The following is a 25,814-nucleotide window of genomic DNA, read 5'->3' as shown; positions in this document are numbered from 1 at the left end:
GGATCGGAGTGGCACTGTGGGAGGCTGTGCTTCATCGGTAGTGAGCAAATCATTTTGCAAGAAGTTCAAGCCAGGAAAAAAAAATCATACACAGGCCACATGTTGTAAAATTAAAATTGACAACTGACTAATTGATTCACATTGGGGGTGGAGGGAAAATAATTTTATAAAATGGAAAAACCCCAGTGACCAAATTGTTACTGTTTCTTAGCTACTAAAATGTTCATATCAAGTTAGGATTTATTTGAAAATTGGCCATATAGAAATGGATTTGTAATATTTCATTCATTCTGATATTTGATCACAGAACATTTTTCTAATTCGAATGGACCACTTTCAATTCTTTGCTGAGTGTTTCCTATCTGGACTATATAATAGAATGTCCATTCCAACTTATAGATTTTATAATTTGGGAATATATTCCTTTAAAAATTGTGAAAATTAAATATTTTCAAGGAGGCAGAAAACTTTGTAATGTGAAGCGAAGACATCTGAATTATTGTATCAGTTAAATGTTCTGCAGTTACCCCTAAAGATTTTTGGTTACTTATCAAAACACAGATGACTCTTACTCAAGAGTTTGTTAGCCATGATATGAAAATTATATTGAAGTCATACATTCTATCAGCATATTCCTACTTGAAAAGCAATGTATTTAAAATAATTGGTGGATATGATTAAATATTGATTCATATGTTAGGAATTGTTCCCTTCTGTTTTGGAGCAGGGTTAAACTATCTGGTTTATTTATCAGCCTTTTTGAACAGTCAATAGCTCCTGCTATATGCCCAAATTACAATAGGTGCTTTCACATACACAATCTCATTTAAACCCCCAACCTCCCTACCCCAGCGGTGAAAGACCCTGCTCTAAGCTCTGCTTCTTAGTTACTGCACAATTTTAGAATGATGCGCAAGTTCTCTCAGCCTCAGTCTCAAAAAAAAGCAAAAATCTCTATGAACAACATTTTGCTTACTGTGCTGGTTTGAAATTATGTACCCAGAAAAGCCATGTTTTCTTTCCTAATCCAGTCTTGTAGGGGCAGACCTATTGTTTAGGGTAGAAACTTTGATTGAATTGTTTCCATGGAGATGTGACACACCCAGTTGTGGGTGTGATCTTTTGATTAGATGGAGATGTGACTCTATCCATTCAATGTGGGTTTGATTAGTCTTTAAGAGAGCTCATGGAAAGAGAAAGAGTTGGAAAGGCTGAAGCCTCAGGGGATGCCAGGAGCTGGGAGAGCTGGCAGAAGCTAGACTGGAACCAGAGTTGACAGAGACACAGATATTTAGAGATGCTTGGAGTGCTGACAGAGAGAGCAGATGCCTAGAAAGGGATGTCTGGAGATGCAGAGCCCAGCAGATGTTCCCATGTGCCTTCCTATGAGGTACTAAGCAAGCCAGAACCCAGAGTTATGTCCCAGAGGAGCTAAGTGAAGACCCACAGACGCGTAGAGGAAACCACTGGAATCAGGAAGCTGAAAGCAACAGAACCAGGAACAAGATACCAGCAGACCCCAGCCACGTGCCTTCGTAGCTGACAGAGGTGTTCTGGAACCATTGGCCTTTCTTGAATCAAGGAATCACTCCCTGGATGCCTTAGTTTGGACATTTTTATGGCCATGGAATAGTAAACTTGTAACTTAATAAGTTCTCTTTATAAAAGCCAACACATTTCTGGTATATTACATTTCTGGAAGCATTAACAAACCCAAACACTTACCTTTTGGCAAGAAAACTGAATGAAGATTCATTCTTTCCTTCATTCATTAGTAGATGATGATGCTTGTTATGTGTGGGGTTTTAGTGTAGATGCTGAGTATTTATCAATCAACATGGCTTAGTCTCTCTGATCTCATGGAGCTTACATTCTAGTGGGGGAGTGTGTGTGGTTGACAGTACACATTATCAACACACATCATAAGAGAGGGTGATGTGATCCAGATTGTGGCCAGAGCTCATTTAGCTAGGGTGATTGGGAGAGCTCGGAGAATGTGCCAGTTGAGCTAAGATCTGAATATGGTGAGAATCTAGCACGTGAAAATGTCTTCCTGCCAGAGAAAACAGTGAGTGGGAAGGAAGGTACTGAGCATGTTCCAGGAATAGAAAACAGGTCTGTGTTGCTGAAGCATGCTGAGTGGAAAGGGAAGGTACCATGGTCGGAGAACGGACAGAGGCCAGATCACCCTGGGCCTTATAGCCAGGATGTGGATTATGGGTTTTCTTATAAGAGCAGTGAGACGTTATTGGAGGACTGAAGCAGGGGCGTGACATATCCATACTCAACCTTTTCTTCATGTCTTTGATGCTGCATAAATGAAAAGATTCTGAAAGAGTTTAAACCAAATTAATAAAAAGATTAGAATCAAAAGGAAAGCTTGGCTTTTGAAGTAAACTTGATGCAATGCAAAGCAAAATATGCAATGCAAATTTCTTTATTGAGGTAGTGGTTATTTATTTATTTATTTATTTGATTCCAGAGAAGTTTGTTTGGGGACCTGAAGCTTTTTTTTAATGTATTTTTTAATTGTGAAATATAATATATATATATACAAAAAAGCAATAAATTTCCAAGTACATTTTAACAAGAATAGATTTTAAAGTGTGGTATGGGTTACAGTTCTACGATTTTTCATTTTTTCTTCTAGCTACTCCAAGACACTGGAGACCAAAAGAAACATCAATATGATGATTCAGCAGTCATATTCATTTATTAAATCATATCTTCTCTGCCCTTTCTTTTTTTTTTGGTGAAAAATGACATAAATACATAAAACCAATAAATTTCAAAGTATATTACAACAATTAGTTATAGAACAGATTTCATAGTTTAGTATGGGATACAATTCCACTTTAGGTTTTTACTTCTAGCTGCTCTGAGATTCTGGAGACAAAAAGAAATATCAGTATAATGATTCAGCACTCATACTCATTTGTTAAACCCTACCTTCTCTATGTAACTCCACCATCATATTTGATCTTTCTCCCACTGTTTAGGGGTATTTGGGTTATGCCCTTTCTAACTTTTTCATGCTGAAAGGGGCTGCTGATAATATGGGATGGGGAATGGAGCTAGTTCATGTTCTGGAGAGGCTGGCCCCTCTGCATTTCACGACTTATCTGGTCCACAGATCCATCAGGAGGTTGTAGGTTTCTGGAAAGTTGCCCTAGTGCATGGAAGCTTTGTAGAATCTTATATAATGCCCTAGGTATTCTTTTTTTTTTGTATGCTGTATGGTGGGGTCACATTTCATTCTTTTTCCATGTGAGTATCCCCTCATTGCAGCACTAGTTGTTGAATTTTTGTTTAGTTGTTTTTGTTTGTTTGTTTGTTTGTTTGGGAAGTACATGGGCTGAGAAACATAACTGGGTCTCCCACATGGCAGTTGAGAATTCTACCACTGAACTACTCTTGCTGAGAAATTCTTTAGGATTGGCAGGAATGGTTTTGATTGGGGTTTGGCATGTTACAGTAGGTAGCAATGTCTAACTGAAGCTTGTATAAGAATGACCTCCAGAATTGCCTCTTGACTGGATTTGAACTCTTTCAGCCACTGACACGTTATTTGTTACACTTCTTTTCCCCCTTCTGGTTAGGATGGCATTGTCAATCCCACGGTGCCAGGGCCAGGTGGGTCTTAAGCTTTTGAAAATAACGTTTAGTGACATAGCATATGAATACCACTATAATATACATGAAATAGTTTATCAGATCCTAAAAATTAATGTGAACTTAAACTTTCTTATAGTCAACAAAATAGTGGCTGGGTGCCATTTAGTAGATAAAATTAGTTACAGCATTTTAATTATTTTAAGTCTATCTAGGTGTAGCTGAAATTTGAAATGCACATCAAAGTAAAACTATATCACACTCAATGCCATACGAAATGGATTTGACCTCTGCAGTAGAATTCTAGTTGAACTTCATTTTGACTCCCTAGGGCCCAAATGTTTTTAACTGGAGCACAGGACTTAGTGTTGATCATCACACAACAGACCACTTTCTTTTTATAACTTCTACAAAATTTCAAGGGTAGAAGTTGGCATTAGCCCTGTGGAACAGATTTTGCTTGACTGCCTCAATAATACTAGCTCAGTGTCTGTCCGGCAGAACCCAGAGTGAAATAGTACGAGGTGCACAGCACTTCACTGATTATAGGCCAGTGTTTCAGCAGCCTACCCGTAAGGGAGGGGAGTTAAATCATAGTACAAAATGCAGTGAGACTTGTAGTTTTATATTGCAAACATAAGTATCCCAAATTATCCCACCTTCTATGCTCCTCTTGGTTAATCCAGACTTTTCAGGATCTGTTTTAAATCCTGCCTCTGCTTTCTGTTCTTCCCAGATCCCTCTTTCTTTTCTACTTCTGTCTGTTTTTCTTTTATGCTTTCATCCTTCATCCTTTCCTTGTTTTGCTCATTCATCTCCTATGATAACCCTTGTTATTCCTGTTTTTTAAACCATACTTCAAGAATGCTCACCACAGGGCAGAGTGTATTATAATTTCTGGCATTCAAGAGTCACCAATTGATCCAATCTTACAATCCACAAACATTGAACACCTACTGGGTAGTGATCAGTTTTTCAAGCAGGAGGAAAGGAAACACAAACTTGAACCCCATTAAAGGAGTTTTATTGAGATGCTGTGTGCAAGTGGCTGCCACGTAGGATGGCGATGGCACGGAGCAGGGGAAGGGATTCAGCTTCTTTAGAATGGTTGTCGAGAAGTAGGGAAAGGGAAGTGGTGGCTTTTAGTTGTCTATCTTGGGAGCAAGAAGTTGGTTGGTTTCATTGGTTAGTTTAAAAGTGGGTGTTGGGGGGGCTAAGTGGGGAGTTATTGTAAGCTTGTATCTGCTGGGGGTTGTAACTGCCAGAGGGCAAATGTTGGATAAGGGGAGTTATAACAGGAATGCAGCTTCCAGAGGGGGATGCAAGGACACTCATGCCTGACATGTTGGCTGGGGCAGGTTTGATTTTGCAAGGGGCCTCCTGGAAGTTATGAGTGGGGGAATTTTCCTGGAATGCTTGCTAAGGGTCAGTTACTTCAAGAGGGAAGGGGTTCTGCCTAACATGTAGCAGACTGTGCATTAAACAATTAAGGATTCAGATGTAAAGTTCTGTTCCCTGCCTTTTAGCAACTTATCACCTAGCATGGGAGACTTGTAAGCTCATGATTGATTAGTTAATTGATAGATTCATTCATTCAGTTGGCATTTATTGCCTGCCTTCTATATAGCTGGCATTGTTCTAGGGGATATATCTTGAATAAGACAGACAAGGTTCCTACCCTCATGGGGCTTGCATTGTAATAGGAGTAGATAATTCAGAAAGTGATTTAGATGATGAACCATTTTATTTGCTGAGTGTTTACCAGAAGGGAGATACTGTGATAACAGTATTTTACCTATTCCTTACAACAAAGCTGCGTTACCATCACCACTTAAAGCTGAGGCAGGTGAGGCTTAGAGAGTTTAAGCAAAATGCCCCAGGTCTCACATATAGCTTGAACTTGACCCTACATCTCTATAACAGTGCCATTTGCAGCAATACAGGTATGTTTTTAATGCTGTTGTCACCTCCAGGAAAGAGTAGAACTGAGATGGGAGGAAATTTGATTGGGAGTAGGGTGGGAGATGGCAGCAGGGTGGAAAGGTCTTATCTCCTGCTTCACCCAGTCCAGTTTCCATTCAAAGAGTGACAGTTTCTTAACTGCTGCTGAAGTGCTGACTCCCATGCCTTATTCTTAAGATTCCCTCTGTATGTCACACTTATAAGTGGACCTAGGATCTTACTCAAATCCTACCACCTCTGCCAGGCTTTTGCAAACCCCCTCTACTGCAGAATTTGTTTCTACTTCGTTTCTTCCACGGAAAGTCTTTTCTTTTATCATTACAGTGCTTCTGAGAGGCTGCCTTGCCTTTGAGTTAATGCATTTTGCCTCTGTTTCCTCTGGTGAGAGGATGACCCCTTGGATAGAGGCTTTTTTTATGCATGCTTACTTCCCACAATACTAATGCAATGTCTTAAACACAGTGGGTGATGTTACTGTTTGTGATGTTTATTCCAAAGACTTGAGCCAGAAGAAGGCATTATTTCTAATGGACAATGAGATGGGGGCTTTAACATTGGACTTTTACTATTGTGATAATTAAATGAAGGATTCTCTTTTGTTAAGAGTTCCCCATGGATGTGGCTTTTGAGAATTGGTGTAGAGCTTTGTAATTTTTGTGAGGTCTGGTATTCTCCTCTGGGCCTCCTAAATAAATCAGAGGGCATCAGTTTGGTAACCAAATAAATATGCTATCTGGATTTAGCTACCTTTAGTTCCAACTTGCTCCTGTTTCTCTTAAGATATCTTCAAGTCTTTAGTAATACGTGGTTATTTCTCAGAAACTCTTAAAGTGGGGAGGGAATTTGTGAGGTGCCTTGACTCTTAGGGACTTCACAGCTCCTTTGTGGGGATACGCTTGGCCAGTACAGCTTTGGTATTAGGAAAATGAGACTGTGACATAACTCACTTATCTGAACATTGGCAAATAAAGAATGATAACATTATAATAGAGGAAAAAATTCTCATTGTGAAGAAAAATAATAAAATCAAGCTGGTTTATGGTTTGTCAGTCCAAAAAGCTTTTAAGCCATATCTGTAAAGGGGGATCCACTTAACGTTTGTTCTGCATTTCAGGTGGGATAAGTGATGTGAATTTAGCCCCTTTAAGCCTGATCTCCCTGGGGTTGAGATTTAAATGTTAGAACTTTATTTGAAAGGACTCTATTGACTGGGCCTTGATTTGCTTCTTCCCTACTAAAGAGATGTACTAAATAATGGCTGGGCCTCTCTGATAGACTTTTTTTAAAATTCACTCTATAGGCCACTTTCCCTGCTCCCTTTACCCATCTTTTTCTAACTGTTCTGCTTAAAAAGGCTAAAGTAGCATGAGAGAGGAGAAAAAAGGGAAAGAAAAATCAACTGTCACATTGTAAACATAAGTGACTCAATAAGTAACATCTTTTCAATTCCCAAGGCAAACCTCAAATTCTTCACTTATGTCAATTAGTGTTCAGCTCAGTAAGTGGTGGTGTTCTTAACTTAGACAGATGGGGAGAGTTCACGGCGCTCACTTCCTAAGGAAGGAATGTGTCTTTCTTGTTTTATAGACATACTGTCTAAATTTATGTGCCTACTCTGCAAAAAAAAAAAGTTGGGAGGGAATTAATATGGCAGTTTTTATTCTCCCAGAAATGAGAAGGATAGCATTTAATTGTAGTCTGGCAGTTTGTTGAAACAAAAAATTATGTTAGGGGGATGAAAATACTGTGGAATCCACTAACTGTAAGCTTCTTGAGAGCAGGGACTTTGTCTTGCTAGTTCACTGTTTAATCTCTGGTGCACATAGTAGGAGCACAATAAATATTTGTTGACTGGACCTGTTGTTGAATGAATGAATGAATGGGAGCACAAATTAGTACTTTCTAGTTCTTATGTTAAGAACTGGATTAAATTTCATCCCAAAGCTGTTTGATCCCTCCCCTCCCCCCCTTTTAAAAATTTCTTTGCAAGGAAAGTAACTCTAGGAGTATAGTGTACACTATATCTTCAGAAATGACTAGGGGAGACCTATTTCAGCAATCCCCAGATTGGCAGAATTGGAAGGGATCTTGGAGGTGAAGTAGAGCTGTCATTTACAAACTCTTCTAAATGAACTAGCTGTGCTTCAGAATTTCATAAGGTATGTTATAAATATCCAGGGTCCTGGACCCCAGCCTTGGAAATTCTAATTGCATAGGTCTGGGTAGGTCTTCAGAGTCTATATTTGGCTTTTGTGGGTTCCCCTAGTAATTTTGGCATGCAGCTATGTAATGTTATACAAGGCATATAATCCAATATGCCTCACCTTTCTGGTCTAAGTTTATACTTTGTAAAATTGGCTAACCTAAGGCACCAAACAGACTAATTGGCAAAGCCAGAATTTGAACCCGGGTCTCCTAACTCTCTGATTATAATGCTCCTGGTCCTATAGTTTCCTACTTTGCTTCAGCCGAATACTCAGTGTTCCTTGGTATTCTGTCAGAAGCTTTTAATTAGTATTTCTTTTTTCCCAAGATAGTGGCAGTGTTTGTGTTGATGGCCAGGCAGTATCTGATGAGCAGTCTGAGTTCTGAAGGAAACATTTAATTATGTTCAGTATTCTTTGGTTTTAAATATATTTTATTGCATTCTCTGGAGATTCCTTTGATTATCCCCATCTGTATCCTCTGGCTCAGAGCAAACCCCAAGTAGAAAGTTCTTTATTTTTCCTGTTGGCACACTCATCACTTTCCAACCTTGCCTGATTCTAAGAGAATCACTTGGTGCTTATTAAAAGTACAGAACTCTGGCACCTACTAAAGGCTTTGGTCCTACTAAATTAGAATTTTCCTAGAGGAACATGGGGACAAATATTTTAAATGACTGTTGATCATTCTTATTCTATTCAGCCTTATTTTCTAGGCTCTGAGTATAGCTGGTCCTTTTCCCTTGGACCAAGTTTTGCCTTCCTTACGAACTTAGTTCATAATTACATCATAATTCTGTCTTTCCAACTAAAGGTTTGTCCTCTGGTTTGCAGAATTTGTCCTTAAAGAAGGAAAGAAGCAAAATAAGCTTCCTTCCTTTCTCCAGGGTAGAATTTTACTGGACAAGGTGGTTGGATAGACAGGTAACTATGTTGTACAGTAGTAGAATGAGCATTGCAAGAAGGTTAGGGAGTGATCTCTGGAACCAGAATGCCTGTTTTTTTTCCCCTGGCACTTTTACTTAATAGCTGTGTAACCTCGGAAAAATTACTTAACATTATTGAACTTCTGTTTCCCCATTAGTAAAATGGAGGCAAAAATAGTACTTATTCAGGGGCTTTGTGTGTATTTAGCAAGATGTCTTAGGTGGATTTGCCTAGTTCACAGACACAGACGGAGATTGCATGCAGTTTTTATTGGAGAGGGCCCTCAGGTATAATTCTTGTGAGGGAGTGAGGGAAGCAGAATTAGGTAGAAGGAGAAGTTGGACTGTGATGTTGTTGCAATAAAGGCCTCAGTTGATCCCATGGGGAGCTCTGGAGCTGGCATTGAGGAAAGGGGACTTTCAGTCCCTGTTATGTCCACTGGTCATGGGATGTGGGCTGGCCTTGGAGAGGGGACATGTCCTCAGCTGAGGCACTGCCCTTTGGCTGCGGCTGTAGGCCACGGTCAATTCTCTGACACGTGGGGCAAGGAGTGTCTCATTCACTCCTGAAGTCACCAGTGGGAATCTCAGTGGCACATCATAGCATCCACAATAAATGATAATGCACATAAAAACTGTAGCACCGAACTGGGTGCATTTGTATGTGTGTAGTCCATATTAACTATTAACATTCTTATTCTGGTTCTAGCAATTCTGCTTAGTAGCTGAGTCACCTTCAAGAAGTTACTAATCATCTTATTTAAGATGGAGATCCTAAACTCTAGCCTGCCTACAGCCCTTGAGTACTTCAAAGTATATGTAGAAGTAATGTATGTGAAATTGCTGAGTGAAATGTTATAGAAATGTAAAAAGACTGTGAGCCTACTTTTCTGAAATGAATATATGGTCATGACATGGATTCCTTGAAGGGAAAGGGTTGGGATAAATGTTCAAGTGCTTGTCTGTGAAATACAGCATTTTAATTTTTCTTCCCTTTCTCTGTAGGGAATTAGAATAATGGAGATGCTGTTAAAGGAACAGTGTGGTGCCCCCTTAGTCGAATAAAGAATTATCAGTGAGTACCAAAAGCAAAATCAGAATTATGTACTCAAGCCGTGTTTCCATGCTTATAAGCCTGACATTATGCATCAGCCTCCCTGGGCTATTCATGTTGTACATCTCCGAGTTATATGCACATAATACTGTTTCACTGGAGTTTTATCTGTTCAGTACCTTCATATACTTGGACCTTTGATTTTCAGAGCAGTTTTGCACTATGTGCTGGATAACAACTTCGTTCAAATTATGGAAACTGTTCAGCACAATCCACCATGACTGCACTCCTCAAGGTGCCATAGATCTGTAAAGAGTGCTGTGCAGGAGTATCTGAAGCTTAATTTTATTGTCCTGAGAACAATAAAAAGAGAGATTTAAAGCTATATTTGGAGTAGGAAGGAAAATAAGGAAGGGGATGCTGATTGGCTGGTGAAACAAATGTATTTCATCAGTCATATGTATTTCTACTGATGGAGGTGACTGCCTGAAATGCTATTGGGAGGGATTCTGAGACCTTGAGAATAATTTCTAGGCTCTGAGTAAGAGTGCCTTGAGGGACTAGCAATGTCTGACATGGGCGCAGGGTGGACGTACAGGCAGCCTCCAGTTTAGGGCAAATGATGTAGGGTTAACAGAAAGCGTGTGTGGGGGGGGGCATCACAGAACTGCTTAACTTGTGTTCCTCCTGAAGTACTGTTGTCCACATCAAGGAGAATGGGCTTCATATTGGAGAAGGCAGTGCCAAGTTCAGACAGAATCAAAGCCAAAATAAATGAGTGTCATGGGTTTGCAGCTTACAAAATTAATTGAACTTAGGTTTTTTAACATCCGAGAGAAGGTTCAAGGCAATTCTGACTCCCAGTTTAAGGGCAGAGTCCTCTATAAGGCTGTCGTCTCTTCAGACAGCCGCTGCAGGTTCAGGGTTCCCAGGGCCACCCCACTTCTGGCCAAGATGACTACAAATTCAAGGGTTTCCATGTTCCCTTCAGGCTCGATAATTTGCTAGAATGACTCACAGAATTCAAGAAAGTGCTATAATTAAATGATTAGTTTAAGATAAGAAGCCAGAGAAGAGATGTGTAAGATGAGATCTAGGAGTGTCCTCAAATTGGAAGTTTCCAAGTCTTCTCCCCTTGGAGTCAGGACATGCCACCCTCTTGACACATGGATGCCACATGGTAATGGCACATGTATTCTCAATGAGGGAACTTCCCTGAGCTTCAGTGTCCAGAGAGTTTATTGGGATTTCATTATGTAGTCAGGATTGATTGAATCAGTGCTCCTGGGCTTGATCTCAGTGTCTCCTCCCACCTCCCCTCCCCAGAAGTGAGGGCTCAAAGCCCCAGCCCTCTAGTGAAATGGTTGTTCCTTCTGCCCTGACCAGCCCCCACCCTAAGATTGCTGGGGTGGTGGTCCCAGTGTTCCACTTTGACTCTTCTCCTTAGCATGAACTGTCAGTTGTGGCCTGGAGGTCCACTATGAATAGCAAAGATTAAGGGGATTTCCCTGGTAACCCTGGAGGAGGGACAAAAGCCAGCCAAATTATCCAGTGGAAAGTGAAACCTTTGAGTAACACAAACGTTGCCTTGGACAATTCAGAATTACCTCACATTTCCTTACCTTGGCTTAAAAGTATAGCACACATGGTTTTATGTAAACAACCTGCTGTGATGATTGTGATGAATGATAAGATTTGAGAATTATTAACCAAAGAAGAAGCAATAGAAATATTTATATACAAGAACTTTGGCACTCAAAGGATACTGGCCAGACCTCTGAATGGAGGGATTCGCTTGCAGAATTGTGTAGTGTTCCTGCTGGTTTGCTGGTTGACTCCATTCTGACTGATATTAAGCCTCTGTAAACCTAACACATAGTGTAGATTTATTTATTACCAGAAAGGCCAAGCAAGGCAGCACAGGCATGGCACATAGCAGGTGCTCAAAAATGTTTGTTGGGATTGAATCTAAATGATTTGCTCCTACATCCACCGTTCCTTGAAAAGTTGTCTAGAAAACCTTGGCCACGTGTCTCTTTTTCTAGACTGACTTGTTTGTGAGGTTCACTAAGCATCTCCTGTGGTCACGCACTCGGGCACAGAGCTCTCATCTTTCCCTGGGGTGGGATTTCAAGTCAGCTCCAAGTCAGTGCAAGAGTGAGGGGACTGACTCCACTTACATGGGAAAGCTGTGTACCTACCTAGTGGTTTTCAAAATTAAATCGGTGGTTTTCAAACTTCAGGGAGCACCAGAATCGCCTGCACTTGGTAAGCAGATTGCTGGGCACCACCCTAGAAATTCTAATTCAGTAGGTCTGGGTGAGGCCCGAGAATTTGCCATTCTGAGAAAGTTCCTGGTTGATGCTGAAGCTTCCGGTCCTGGGACCACACTTTGAATGAATGCAGTTTGCTGGGTGGAGAGAGATGAAATGCTGGAGCACTGAGAGAAAGCTAATAGCTGCTGTTGTGAAATCGTGGTTTCTAATATATTCCGTCAACTTTAGCTTAAACAGAGGAATGATCTCCTTTGTATGGCTTTTCCCTGACTACAAACATCTTAACCTCCTCTGCTTGCTTTAATCTTGACAAACTCCACACTGGAGCAGAACAACTGAAAACAGAGGAGATGCGACTCACACCAACCTGCTATGTTGTAAATCAGTTGGATTTAAAATCTTACTAGTGAAGATGTGGAAATTACTTATTTTAAATACGTGTACAGCATTTTCTAACAGAGCAGAGGTTAGAAAACTGCAGCTTAAGGGCCACATCTAGCCTGCTGCCTGTTTTTGTAAATAAAGTTTTCTTGGAACATAGCCACGCTCCTAGGAGGCTCTGTTTAAGCTTCAGCAAGAAGCTCTAAGGACAGAAACCTTAAAGCCGGTAAAGTCTAAAATATTTATTATCTGTCCCTTTAAGGAAAAGTTTGCCTGCCCCTGAATCAGAGCGTGCTCTCTCTCAAATTAACATCTCTGGGCATGTTGTGGTGGTTGTTTAGCCTTTTTTTATATAGCAGTTGATCACTTCTTATCTCCATTCCAAAGTTATATTTCCTGTATTAACTCTGGTGCCACCATTTCATGAAGGCTTGGATGATATTGTAAGGCACAAAAAACAAAAAAGTTTTAAAATGATAACAACAATGAAAGTTAAAATACTGGCACCAATGGTAACTAAATTGCTCATAAATTTCCGATGCATGTGCACAGTGGAGTAGTTCACACCAGACTGGCATAAGAAATATGGGTGCTGTATTTATCAGGTAAAGTGGCGCTGTGGTGTAGTAGTAGGTTAGCTTACTCAATTTGCCAGCTTGGGAACTTTGCAATTCTAAAGTTTTTAAAACATTTTGTGGGACTTGCGTAAGTGTACATCATAAGGAGAATTTATTTAATAGTTTTGTATCATGCCACATTTCAAATTTGTATAGTTTAAATTCACATAGAATGTGACTACATTGTCTATATGATACCTAGCATGAGAAAAACTTCTCTAAAGCTCTCTGGCCTGTATATCCAAGTGGGCATTAAAAAATTAGTAAGCTCAGAAGGAGATTTTGTCATAAGCACATAAAACTCACTAACCAATATGTTTGTGACTTTGTTGCTGTCACATCTACTTGATAGGTTTTTGATTTCCTGTTCTTTTGGAATAAAACACATAGTCCTGGCATCTGTTTGTTCTTGCCCCAGGCTATTGGAGAACGAGGGTTGGTGAAGTTTGATAATATATCAGAGTCCTATCACATCAGAATGATTAAGACAGCAATTTTGGCTATATCTCAGCTCCTCTCTGAACTTCTCCTCTGGGTAGTTGGACTTAATAAAAAGGGGTGCTTGCTTTGTTTGGTGATCATTAGGAGGTAGAGATGCAGTTTCCTCAGGAATCATCCGTAGTGATAAAATTCAAGTGATTCTTAGGAGTTGCTTCTGAAAAGAGGGCAATCAAGTATTGATTGGTGGGACATGTTTATTAGGTGATAAAGCCTGTTTGCTTTGTCTTGTAGGGAAGCTGTGCTCGTGTCTACTTTCTCTTGAGAATAAATTCTTGACCACAGAACATCCTAGACACGCATTCTGGAATACGGGTTTGAGGATGCAGTGTCAGCGGCTTGAAGAAAAGGAGACCTTCCTATCATGACAAAAACGGAGACACTCCCCTGAGAGCCTGCTGCGAGTAGTGGGACTCATGGACATGAGACCTGCAGCTGGATTTTTATGACAAAATCTCTTTACTGTTTTGCAAATAAAGGAAAAATAAGATGATGTCCGTTCTTCCTCAGGGTGTCCTGCTGATTGTCTGAGGATTTTATCAGAGGACGTGTCAGAGGCCTGAAATGTAGTGTTTGTGCCCTTATAGTATGAGCATAATTGTTCATAGGATTCATGAGATAATTCTGGGACCAGTATGAACCTGATGCCTGATTCACAGGTGGCCTGAACAGTTAGGCATGTACCAGACCTTGTTGAAGCTAAACCATGTTTAAGATTCTCAGAAATCAGAAGAATTTTATTCTGTTCAGAAGCATTACATAACTGCTGTTCAGTATTGCTTTTATACTATACATGTGAACTGTGATTTGAACCCCTGAAAGAACTTGGTAGAAGTCTGAGAAAACAGGTTCTAATCTTGAGTGCTACTAACTTGTTCCACGAGGTGGAGAAATCACCAAGCTCTCTGTTTTTCACTGGGCAAATAGGGAGAATAACATCTCATCTTTTTTGCCTGTGGATTGTGAAGCTACAACAAGGTGATTTAGTGTGAAGAGCACAAGATTTGAGAGTTAGCCAGACCTGGATTTGAGTCCAGATGCTGCCACTTCCTAGCTCAATGATCATGTACATCATTTTGAATCTCTCTGAAGCTCTTTTTTCTTTCATTTTTTGGCATGGGCAGGCACCAGGAATCGAACCCGGGTCTCCAGCATGGCAGACAAGAACTCTGCCACCGAGCCACCATTGCCAGCCTCTGAAGGGCGGGCAATTGTAATTGGGGTTATGGAATCAGCTTAATGAGGTTGTTTGACCGATTTGACATCATGTATATAATCTAGCACACTGCCTGATGCATACTAGAAGTTCAGTAAATAGAAGCCATTATTATTATGTGAAATCATTTTGGAAATATACTTTTCAAATGTAATATAAAGTAGAATCACTGTTTGAAAATTAGATGACAGTAGTTTGCTTTTCCCATGATTGGAAGCCAAAATATAAATGCACACTGCCTAACAGAAAGCTTGAAGAGAGGCAATAATTTGGAATTCATCTTCTTAAGATAAAAAGTGGGCCATTACTGGAAAGTCGGGAAAATTGTCCTTTTCTTAATATTTGTAAATTTTTCCACTTAGTGCATTGATGAATTTCGAAGAAATTGTACTTTTTCATACAAGCCTGCCACTGCAAGCCTTTTCTTATTGTATTTGAGCTATTTGTGCTGCCTGAGTTTAGTTTCTTAGGATAATTTTCTTTCATTTACTTACTTCAATTGTGATGGAGAGAAAATGAATGGAAGAAACCAGAATGCACTTTGACCTTCTTTTCCAGTTTGTAAATGGCAGTTGATAGGCTTTGGGAATAATGGCCCATTTTCAAAAGTAAGAGGTGATATAAATTATCACATAAGTGAGAGGCAAGAAATTTGTATTTGGTGTTTGACATTGGAATAAACTTAGTTCTTTATTCTCAATAACTTGCATCCCTTAGGTAGGAATTCTCAACCTTGGCTGCCCATTAGAATCACCTGGGGAGTTTTATGCACTCCCAGGCTGCATCCCAAACCAATATATCACAATTTCTGGAGGTGGGACCCAGGTGTCCACAGTTTTAAAATTTCCCAGGTACTTCCAATGTGCAGATAAGGTTGAGACTACTGCAATGGAGTTCAGATAATTTGAGATATTATCCAACACCTTTCTAGGTTAACTCTGAAATAGTAAAGGATCTTTGTAGTAGGAATTTTTATTAACAGTGAAAAGTGGAAAGCACAGAGAGGTTGCATTTCTGCCTTAATTCCTCTAAGCCCAGGTGGCAGGTGCAGGTGTCTGCAGGGATCTGGCAGGTGATGTGGTGAGTGAAGCAAGCAGATGGCTACTGGCGAGAATTTGGGGGCTCATGCTTGGCTAAAGGCGGACAGCTGCTGCCCGGCCCCTGCACAGTGTTGCCTTGCAGCTGGTTTTTCTGGTTCTTCCGGTTTTCAGTTTTTCGAAAGACTGAATAATAATAATAAAAAAAAATCTCCCAATTGTTATGTGTTATCAACTTATTCAGAATCTTAAAACACATTGTCCTGGCCGACTGCTTTCTCAGCCAGTAGCAAGCAAACAGCCTCTGCTGTAAGAATGGTGAGGACCAACCTAGACACCCAGGCCAGTTTTAATAAGTTTGCATTTTTCTGTTCTGCTAAGCTGCATTTTGCCTCCCTTCCAAGACTTCTTTCAGATGTATTTTCCTCCATTTCCATTCCCAAGTAATCCCCTGGACTTGCTCCAGACACTTTTTCTTCTCAGCTTTTTTTCTTTTCCTTTGCCCTGCCAGCATCTGTTGCTTTAAACTTCAGATGAATGGTTTAGAAAATGTTCTTTTTGAAATTAATTTGAGTGTGTTGGAGTTTATTTTTTTTTATTTTATTTTTATGTATGTTCTTTTTTTCTGCATGGGCAGGCACCAGGAATCGAACCCAGGTCTCCAGCATGGCAGGAGAGAACTCTGCCACTGCATCACCATTGCCCACCCTGTTGTTTTGTTATAAGATTTTTTTGGAGTTTATTTTTAGTAATTCTTTTCTTGTGATAAGCCCATGTTTCGTTTTATTTTATTTTCTACAGTCTAGTGTAAGATGTTGAAACCAGGACTTCTATCTTATCGGGCACAGTAGGAACAAGGCTGAGAAAGGGTTAATTTACAGGCACAGACTCCTTGCTAGGTTAATGAGCTTTCATTATAGGGTGATGATTTACTGTGGTGAGTGCCAGGATTTGATGTGAAGAAATCCTTGGGGAGGAGTGCTAAAATGCAGACTCCCAGGCCCCTCCCCCAGCAATTTTGATCCTTACAACTTCAGTCAGGGCTCAGGAAAACTACATTTTAAACAAGTTTTCAGATTTGGATGTGCTGTTCAACAGACCACATTTTGAGCAATACTGATTTAGAGGAGGTGCTTTTTTTCTGTGTCTCCTATTGTTTAGGAACATTTGCAATTAGTTGGGCCACTGATCAATACAGTTGATCACTCAGGACACAATAAAAAGTTCTTATGTGGAGAGAAGCTGACTTGAGCTATCCCTACATGATTGAGGTGCTTTAACCCTGAAGGAACGTTTATGGTTTTAATTGTATGTGGGTGAAAAGGGTGCTGCATTCTTTTTTATATAAATTACTTGGTGTATTTTATAAGCAGTATCTGTGCAATAATGTACCATTCATTTGGCCTTGTGGGGTGTAGTCTATAGATAACTCAAGGTTATTTTTTATGTTAGCGCATCTCTTTAGCTTGTAGATGGAACTATTTCTTAATTTAGTATATATTTTCTTGCTTTTGCAAGCAGAATCTACTAAAGATAATCACACCTTTGCAAGGCCATCATATATGTTTTTAATTATTTCAGGTCCTATTTTGGTTTGTTAAAGTCCCTACACTGACTGGCCTAAATGTCTTTGCTTTTTGAGTTCCCTAGAGGTTTTTAGTTTTTCTTTTCCCTCACTATTACCTTTCATTTCTCTCTGTCATTATTGTGCCTTCCTTCAGGAACTTCCTTCCAGTTTACTGTGGGGTTGTTTAAATCATATAACTGCATACTAAGAAGGATCTGAGTGAGACTTTGAGAAGCTTTTCTAGGAACAAAATGAGCTTTGACTTCATGACATCTTAGTGTCTCAAAAATATTCCTCTAACTTACCTTCTGATCCTCAACTGAAGTTTTCTTTTTTCCCTGATTGGAAAGAGATGTTGCTACAAATGATTTTCCTTAATCTATTCAATTGTTGTTTCAGAGATTGTTTTAATATTTTTAAATGTATGATTCTATAATGTGAAACTTGAGGGTTAAAATTCAATTGAAAATTTCTCAGGCTATGTTTTTATGCATGATAAAGTGTTTTTGATTCAGTGTTACTGTGATTTGGAGCTATAAGTTAGTTGTATATGTATGAAATTCAATCCTGCAGTTATCATGAAATAAAGGTGTTGCAACTTATATTTATGCAGGAATTCTAATTTCTTTGAGATGTCACAATACAGCATATATTGTTTGTTTGTAGTAATGATCTGAGTCCTTTTCACCTGCCCCAGATGAAGGTGATAAGATATGAGCTGCCCCTTTCCCCCAGGGTAAGCCATTGGAATTTATCCCATATGTAAGCAGAGGCCACCATTTTTGGGTGAGCCTGGTGAGTCATGTGCTAATGGAGCAGAGGACAGAATCTGCGGAGGGAAAAGAAAGGAAGCAGCACAGAAACAGTGGTACAAAGCCAGGTGGCCCAAAGAAGGAGAATGAGTAAGACAGAGTAGTTGCTTATTGACCTCTGATGCTGAGCTCTACCTTCTTTACTTTATTTCTCTAAGACTTACCTTCATCTTTTTATTTGTCCTTGTTTTACTTGAATTAGTTTGAGCAGGTTTCTGTGTCTTATTACCAAAATGCCTTATCCAAGCCCTGTTAATGCCCTTCCCTTAGTAGATCCAGGGTAAGAAATTTACCTATATGAGCAGAGACCTTACTTTAACAAGCATTTAGTTGACTACCTACTCTGTGCAAGTAAAAGGCAAGATTTGTCTTCTTTTACCTTGACCCAGTGGGTTACTTTAACACTTGCACCGTAATTATACTGACAGGTAGATGGCAGCAGTGGGCACCCATTCACTGTAAGATCAGACGTGGTTACTTGTTGGGTAGAACACTGTTTTCTTACTTAAAGGACATAGGATGCACAGTGGAGAGACCAACACAGTGATGTGTAGCTTGGTGTTTCCAGTGCCTCACCAGCAGATGCATGGTTATGGATGATCATATCCGAATTAGTTTAGGAACACATCATACCCTTTGGAAGAAAGCTTCTCTCTAGGCCCAGCTTTATATGCAGAAAGACTGCAGGATACAGGCCATCCAGGTTTAAAAGTCTTTCACCTTCAGGTGGTTGTGACTATTACATGCTAGACTGAGGACTTTCCTGACTTTGGGGTTGCAGCATCAGCATAGTGTTTCCTAGATGTCCCTGCGGTGGGCAGAGCATGCTAACCAGTGTGGGCTCATCCTGCAAACTCCTGGACCTTAACACAACCGTGGACAGATTGAGGCAGGTGGAGAGGGGCCACAGAAATTAAGCTAACTTAGAGAAATTTTAAAAGGTGACATTTTCTGCATACCTGAAGCAGTGATTCCTACCACTTCAGAACATATGTTTGCTCTCCCTAAGTGTGAAACCTTAAGAAGTTAGGTGGAAGAGGGAGTTAGTCTTCTGAAGCCTTACCTATCTAGTGCTTGGCTTCCTGTCCCTCAGAAAAATATAATTCACTGTGGAAGAAAATGCTAATAGGAGAAAAGAGATGCTAAAAATACTCCACCATGCTCAGCCTGTTTGTTAAGATCAAAAGTCTGAGTTGCATTTGGAACAAAATCTCATGCAGAGAAAAGATCCCATAATAACTCAAGACCCTTGGTTGTCTCAAAGGGTTAACCTGAGTAACTGCACTTCTCTACCTTCAGAGGTAGCTCTCCCAGCTATGGACAGGCATGCTGTGCAAGAGGTGGCAGAGAAAAAATAGCAGCCACCATCCTGTTAAATTAAACTCCATGGAGCTATTCTCCAACTATCAGAGAAGGTTAGAGCCATTTTGTGCCTGCCATCTGTTAGGCTGCTGATAGAACTATTACTTCTTTGTGATGGTGCCAGGATGAACTTTTAGATCCGATGACAAAAGAGAAAATGCTAACTGTTCAATTTTATATGTATACGTATATTTATTCCTCCTTTTGCCTTTAGGTGTTGCCTAAATTCAAAAGCCCATTAGTCATTCAAACTTTGAATTATGACGTTGCCAGTTTCTCTAGGGGGTTGGGGGAAATTACTTTTGGACTGAAACCCCTTATGTCTTTTGTGATTGTTTAGGAATATAGTCATCAGTCTTATAAAAACCACAGTTATCCTTGTCAATCAGTAAAAAAAAAGAAAAAAAGATTACTCCAGTTCCCCAGGACAGGAAGTTTACAAAAAACCACCAGAAAGAATTTAATGAGTGAATTACCACAGGGTAAAGTTATTGCAAATGGAGATAGGATATGTGCAAGGAGAGGAAAAACCTGCCAAGGTCCTGTCTGTTGTTGATTAGGTTAGGATAGCTATGAGGAAACCTTTACTGTCTAATATCTTCTTTCACAAATAACATTTCAGAGAACTGGAGGATGTAGCATGGTGGGTTTAGCATGTCTCTTTAAAGTTTTTCTCTTTTTTTTTAATATCATACAGCAGAGAAAAACTCAGTATAGCTTTTCTGCTTGTCTTTTGGTTGTAAAACCTTTGGTAAACTTGGAATCACATCTGAAGCACTAGATGGCTACAATTTTTAATTACAGTTTTAAATTGGATTAAACAGTATGCACCAGATTACCACTGGAGTTATTCCAATATAGAAAGTAGTCTTTTTATACGTGTGAAGTCTGAACCTAGCATTATAACTTGTTTCTTTAGGTGTTAATTGTTCTGTCAAGTGCTATGAGAACCATTTCTAATTGGAAAAAATAAATGCTGCCAATGGTTTGAGGCCTTATTAGAGGGAAGGGGTTTTACAGAGAACAATGGGGGAAGAGCAGAGCGTCCACCAGGCATTTATTTTTCCTTTGATCTGCTCCTGAAACCTCTCTCTTAGTTGTTGGAGGGAAGTACCTAAAGTTAATTATTATTATTAATAATTGTTAAATATTAAATTATAAATTATTTTTCCTTGTAATGGAGTTTTGTGGGTTTTTTTGACAGTGATGTTTCCTCTTTTGTTCAGGGAAAACACTAGTAAGGAGAATTTTATTTGTGAATATGATGCTTTTACCATTTTTCTTCCCCTCTAAATAGAGGCAGAGCAGATATACCTATATACTGCAGTTTTCTGTAACCAGTCTGTAGCATACTATCTGGGGAGCTTGTTGAAAATCAATGGGACCCGGGTTCGGTTCCTGGCCAATGAACTTCCCAAAACAAACAAACAAGCAAACAAAAAACAAACAAAAATTCAAGCATATGGTGCTGCAATAACAGGATACTCACATGGGAAACGAATGAAATGTGGCCCAACCATACAGCATACAAAAAAAAAAATCAATGGGAAGGGGTATAATTAGTTTTGAAGGGGTAAAATAACAAACACCAGGAAAAAAATTAATAAGCAATGTTTTGATTCTTTATTCTTGTAATTATAGTGGTGCAGCTATTTCTGCAATAGTGAAGCTCTTGCCATTTCCAATAACTAACCTATTTTCTGGTTTATTCGCTCAGATATATTTTAACTGTCATCTGGATGGAAACTATATGACAGTTGCCAGTGGAATGACATTTTAGTTTTATTTATAAAGCATCTATATTTCTATCGAGAATGCCAAATATGGCAGCACTCCCACTTCTTTGTTGACATAGCAAATCCTGGTCAGATCTGAGTTTCCTTTCACAAAAGTGACATCTTACAATAAAAATAATACCAGAAATCTAAGCCTCTGATCTGATTCCAGTATCTGTTGGGCAATGGCCATAGCCCAAGCATTCTGCAGAGCTTAAAGGTAGCATAGTATGGTAGATGAGAGCGTGGGCTCTGGAGCCAGAAGGCTAAATAGGAATTCTGGCTGTGCTATACATTAGCTCTGTTACTTAAGTGTTCAGGGCTTCATTTTCCTCATATGGTAAAGTAGGAGTAATAATAATGCCTATTTGTTGAAAGGATTAAACGAGTTATGACAAAAAATCCTTGGGACTGCCTGTCACACAGCAAACACTCAGCAAATAATTACTTATATTAACCTTTTGTTCCTCGACAATGTAGAGTTACAGCCTACCCTTTTACCTCTAAAAGGCCATAATCAATGTAGCCTACTGAGCTCTTTGGTAGAGAAAAGAAGGCACAAATCTAAAAAAGGTTTGCAACTACAGGTTTTCTCCAGTCTCTAACTGAAGAATCAGGTTATCAACAATTTATTTCATCTGACTTTTCCCAATATAGTTTTGAGATGGGCACTTTAAAAATGAAGCAAGTAGGGAGACAGAGGTTTTCTGCTGGGGTTTGGGGCAGGTGCCCCAAAATGCATGTAAGGTAAACAATGGGCTGTAGTTAATAGTACTATTTTAATATTCTTTCATAATTTATAACAAAGGTACCATACTAATACAAGTGTCAACAGTAGGGAGGTATGTGAGTACACCATATACTTTACATGATTTGTCAGTAAACCTACTGACGAATGATTTTCTTGTTTTGTAAATGATGAAAGTATTTTTATTGCATTATCTTTAGTAAAATCAAAAGCATTATTGGATATTATTCTTTAATTCCACCTTTTATTTTGTGGTTGTAGTGTGGTGAATTATATACTCCAGAAAACACCTTCTCAATGGGCATTCCTGTGGGTGTGAACTCATTGTAAACAAAACCTCTTGATAGGGTTATTATTAGTTAAGGTGTGGCCCAATTGAATGAGAAGGGTCTTTAATTGTATAAGTTTAATCCTTTATAAGCAGAAGAAATTCAGACGTAGAAAAAGCCACAGGGAGGAGCCAAAAGCCTGAAGTCAATGAAACTGAAAGAGAAAAGACTTCACCAAGGGACGGGAGGCAGGGATTCAAGCCAAGGAACACCAGGGATTACAGCAAGCCAGCACCCAATGCTAACAACCAGAGAGGAAGCAAGCCTTCTATCAAAACCATGAGCCAATACATTTCTGTCATTCAAGCCAATCTATTGTGTGATATGTATCATAGCAGCTGGGAAACTAAGACAGCAGTAACTGTAGATTTACATGCAGTTGTTAAGAAATAATAGCAAGAGCTCCTGTGTGCTCTCTACCCAATTTCCTCCAGTAGTGATATTTTTCAAAGCTGTACTGCAATATCAAAGCCAGGATACTGACCTCGATACAGTCAAGATGTATCGTACATTGCCATCACCACTAGGGTCCTTAATGCTGCCTTTTTATAGCCACACCCACCTTTCTCAGTCTACAACCCACTCTTTAACCTTTGGCAACCACTAATCTGTGTTCCATCTCTATAATTTTGCTGTTCCCAGAATGTTAAACAAATAGAATCACACAATATGTCATTGTTTTGGGGGGCTTTATTATTTTTTTATTAGAGAAGTTGTAGGTTTACTGACAAATCATGTAAAGAATACGGTGTGCCCACATACTTCCCTACTGTTGACACTTGTATTAGTATGGTACCTTTGTTATAACTGATGCAAGAATATTAAAATAGTACTATTAACTATAGTCCATTGTTTACATTACATGCATTTCCTCCGTATGCCACAGTATTAACATCTTATATCTGTGTCGTATATTTGTTATAATTCATGAAAGAACATTTTTTAGACTTGGATTATTAACCCCAGTCCAACATGTTGCACAGCAGGGTTCACTGGTTATTGAGTCCCATGTTTTATCTTCTTTCATTTTAGTAACATATACAAACCAAGAGTTCCCCTTTCAACCACGTTCACAAACATACTGTCATTACCATTACCACCATCCATTTCCAAACTCTTACAATCAACCTAAATAGAAATTGTGATGTTTACAAATTAAACATCAGCTCCCCATTCTCTACCCCTAATCTATCCCCTGGTAACCTCTATTCTAACTATGCAAGATTGCTTGTTATAATTAGTTCTTATCAGTGAGATCACACAATATTTGTCCTTTTGTGTATGGCTTATTTCACTCAGCATAATGTCCTCAAGGTTCATCTGTGCTGTTCTATGCATCAGAACTCCATTCCTTTTTAGAGCTGAATAATATTCCACTGATGTATATACCATATTTTGTTTATCCATTCATCAGCTGATGGACACTTGGGGTACTTCCTTCTCTTGGCAATTGTAAATAATGCCTCTAATGAACATCAGTGTGCAAATATTTGTGTGAGTCCCTGCTTTCAGTTTTTCTGGGTACATACCTAGTAGCAGAATTGCCAGGTCATATAGTAATTCTGTATTTAGCTTTCTGAGGAACTGCCAAATTGTTTTCCACAACGGCTGCACCATTTTACATCCCACCAGCAATGAATGAGTGTTCATATTTCTCTAAATACAAAATTTCTCTAAAAGAAGCTCTAACGCTTGTAAATTTTCTTCTTAGAGAAGCACTAACACTTGTAAATTTTGTTTTTTTTGTTTTAAATAGTACCATTCTAGTGGGTGTAAAATGATATTTTATTGTGGCTTTGATTTGCATTTCCCTAATAACTAGTGATTTTGAGCATCCTTTTCTTGTGCTTTTTAGCCATTTGTACATCTTCTTTGGAGAAATGTCTATCCAAGTTTTTTGCCCATTTAAAAATTGGTTTGTGTTTTTTATTGAGTTGTAAGATGTCCTTACATATTCCAGTTAGTAAGCCTTTATCAGATGTATGGTATACAAATATTTTCTACCATTGAGTAGGTTTTCTTTTCACTTTTGTGACAAGGCCTTGCTATTGGGTTATTTTTTTTTTGTCAGTATAGTTCTCTAGAAATTCATCCAAGCTGTTGCATGTGTCAATAGTTTGTCCCTTTTTAGTGCTGAGTAGCATTCCATACTATGAATGTACCACAATTTATTTAACCGTTCTCTCACTGAAGGACCTCTCAATTGTTCCCAGTTATCTGCTTTTATAAATAAAGATGCTATAACATTCATGTACAGATTTTTGTGCTAATGTATGTCTTCATTTCTCTGGGATAAAAGCCCAGAAGTGCAATTTGAGCAGTTTTGTAGTTGAATGTTTAGTTGTTTTTTTCTTTGTATTGAATTATATTTCATATACTATAAAATTTTATCATTTTCCATGTTTAGTTTTATATGAAACTGTCAAAGTGTTTTCCAGAGTGGCTGTGCCATTTTATATTAATTTACATTAATATGTCAAGTTCAATTTAGCCATTTTTCCGTTATGGTTTGCACATTTGGTAACAAGCCTAAGAACTTTTTGGCTAACACTAGATTCTGAAGACTTTCTCCTACTTTTTTATCCTAATGTTTTATAGTTACATGTTTTACATTTAAGCCCATTGTTCTAGTTTGCTAGCAGCCAGAATGCAATATATCAGAAACAGAATGACTTTTAAAAAGGGGAATTTAATAAATTGCTAGTTTACAGTTCTCAGGCCGAGAAAATATCCCAGTTAAAACAAGTCTATAGAAATGTCCAATCAAAGGCATCCAGGGAAACAAACAGTTCAAGAAGACTGATGAAATTCACGGTTTCTCTCTCATCTGGAAAGGCACATGGTGAATACAGTGAGGGTTCCTCTCTCAGCTGGACGGGCACGTGGCAAACACGGCGTGTGTTGGTTTGAAAGGAAGTATGCCCCCTAAGAAAAGCCATGTTTTAATATAAATCCCATTTCATAAAGGTAGAATAATCTCTATTCAATACTATATGTTTGAAACTGTAATCAGATCATCTCCCTGGATGATGTGATTTAGCAAGAATGGTTGTTAAACTGGATTAGGTGACGACATGTCTCCACCCATTTGGGTGGGTCTTGATTGGTTTATTGGAGTCCTATAAAAGAGGAAATGTTTTGGAGAAAGAGATTCAGAGAGAGCAGAGAATGCTGCAGCACCATGAAGCAGAGAGTCCACCAGCCAGTGACCTTTGGAGATGAAGAAGGAAAACGCCTCCCAGGGAGCTTCATGAAACCAGAAGCCAGGAGAGAAAGCTAGTAGATGACGCCGTATTCGCCATGTGCCCTTCCAGATGAGAGAAAAGCCCTGACTGTGCTTGCCATGTGCCATTCCACTTGAGAGAGAAACCCTGAACTTCATCGGCCTTCTTGAACCAAGATATCTTTCCCTGGATGCCTTTGATTAGACATTTCTAA

At 39.1% G+C, this 25,814-nt stretch overlaps 1 protein-coding gene across 6 annotated transcripts in view; it reads left to right on the top strand.

Annotated features, from left to right (window-relative positions):
• PRELID2 (PRELI domain containing 2) overlaps nt 1–25,814 on the top strand; it is a 242,249-nt gene that overhangs the window by 71,115 nt on the left and 145,320 nt on the right. For 4 of the 6 annotated variants that reach the window (XR_013166238.1, XR_013166239.1, XM_077137308.1 and 1 more), the window contains exon 6: nt 9,710–9,779. Coding sequence is in view for 4 of the 6 variants with exons in the window: in XM_077137308.1 (XP_076993423.1) it covers nt 9,710–9,769 (60 nt within the window). In the remaining 2 variants the exon portion in view is untranslated. Of the gene's footprint in view, nt 1–9,709; nt 9,780–13,764; nt 14,024–25,814 lie in introns of those variants that run through there. The other 2 variants (XM_077137307.1, XM_077137311.1) reach the window with 1 other exon arrangement.

This window comes from Tamandua tetradactyla, chromosome 20 (genome assembly GCF_023851605.1).
Source record: "Tamandua tetradactyla isolate mTamTet1 chromosome 20, mTamTet1.pri, whole genome shotgun sequence".
In the NCBI taxonomy this organism is placed as follows: Eukaryota; Metazoa; Chordata; class Mammalia; order Pilosa; family Myrmecophagidae; genus Tamandua; species Tamandua tetradactyla.
The sequence above is the reverse complement of the archived record's forward strand: the minus strand, read 5'-3'. Positions and strand labels throughout refer to the sequence as shown.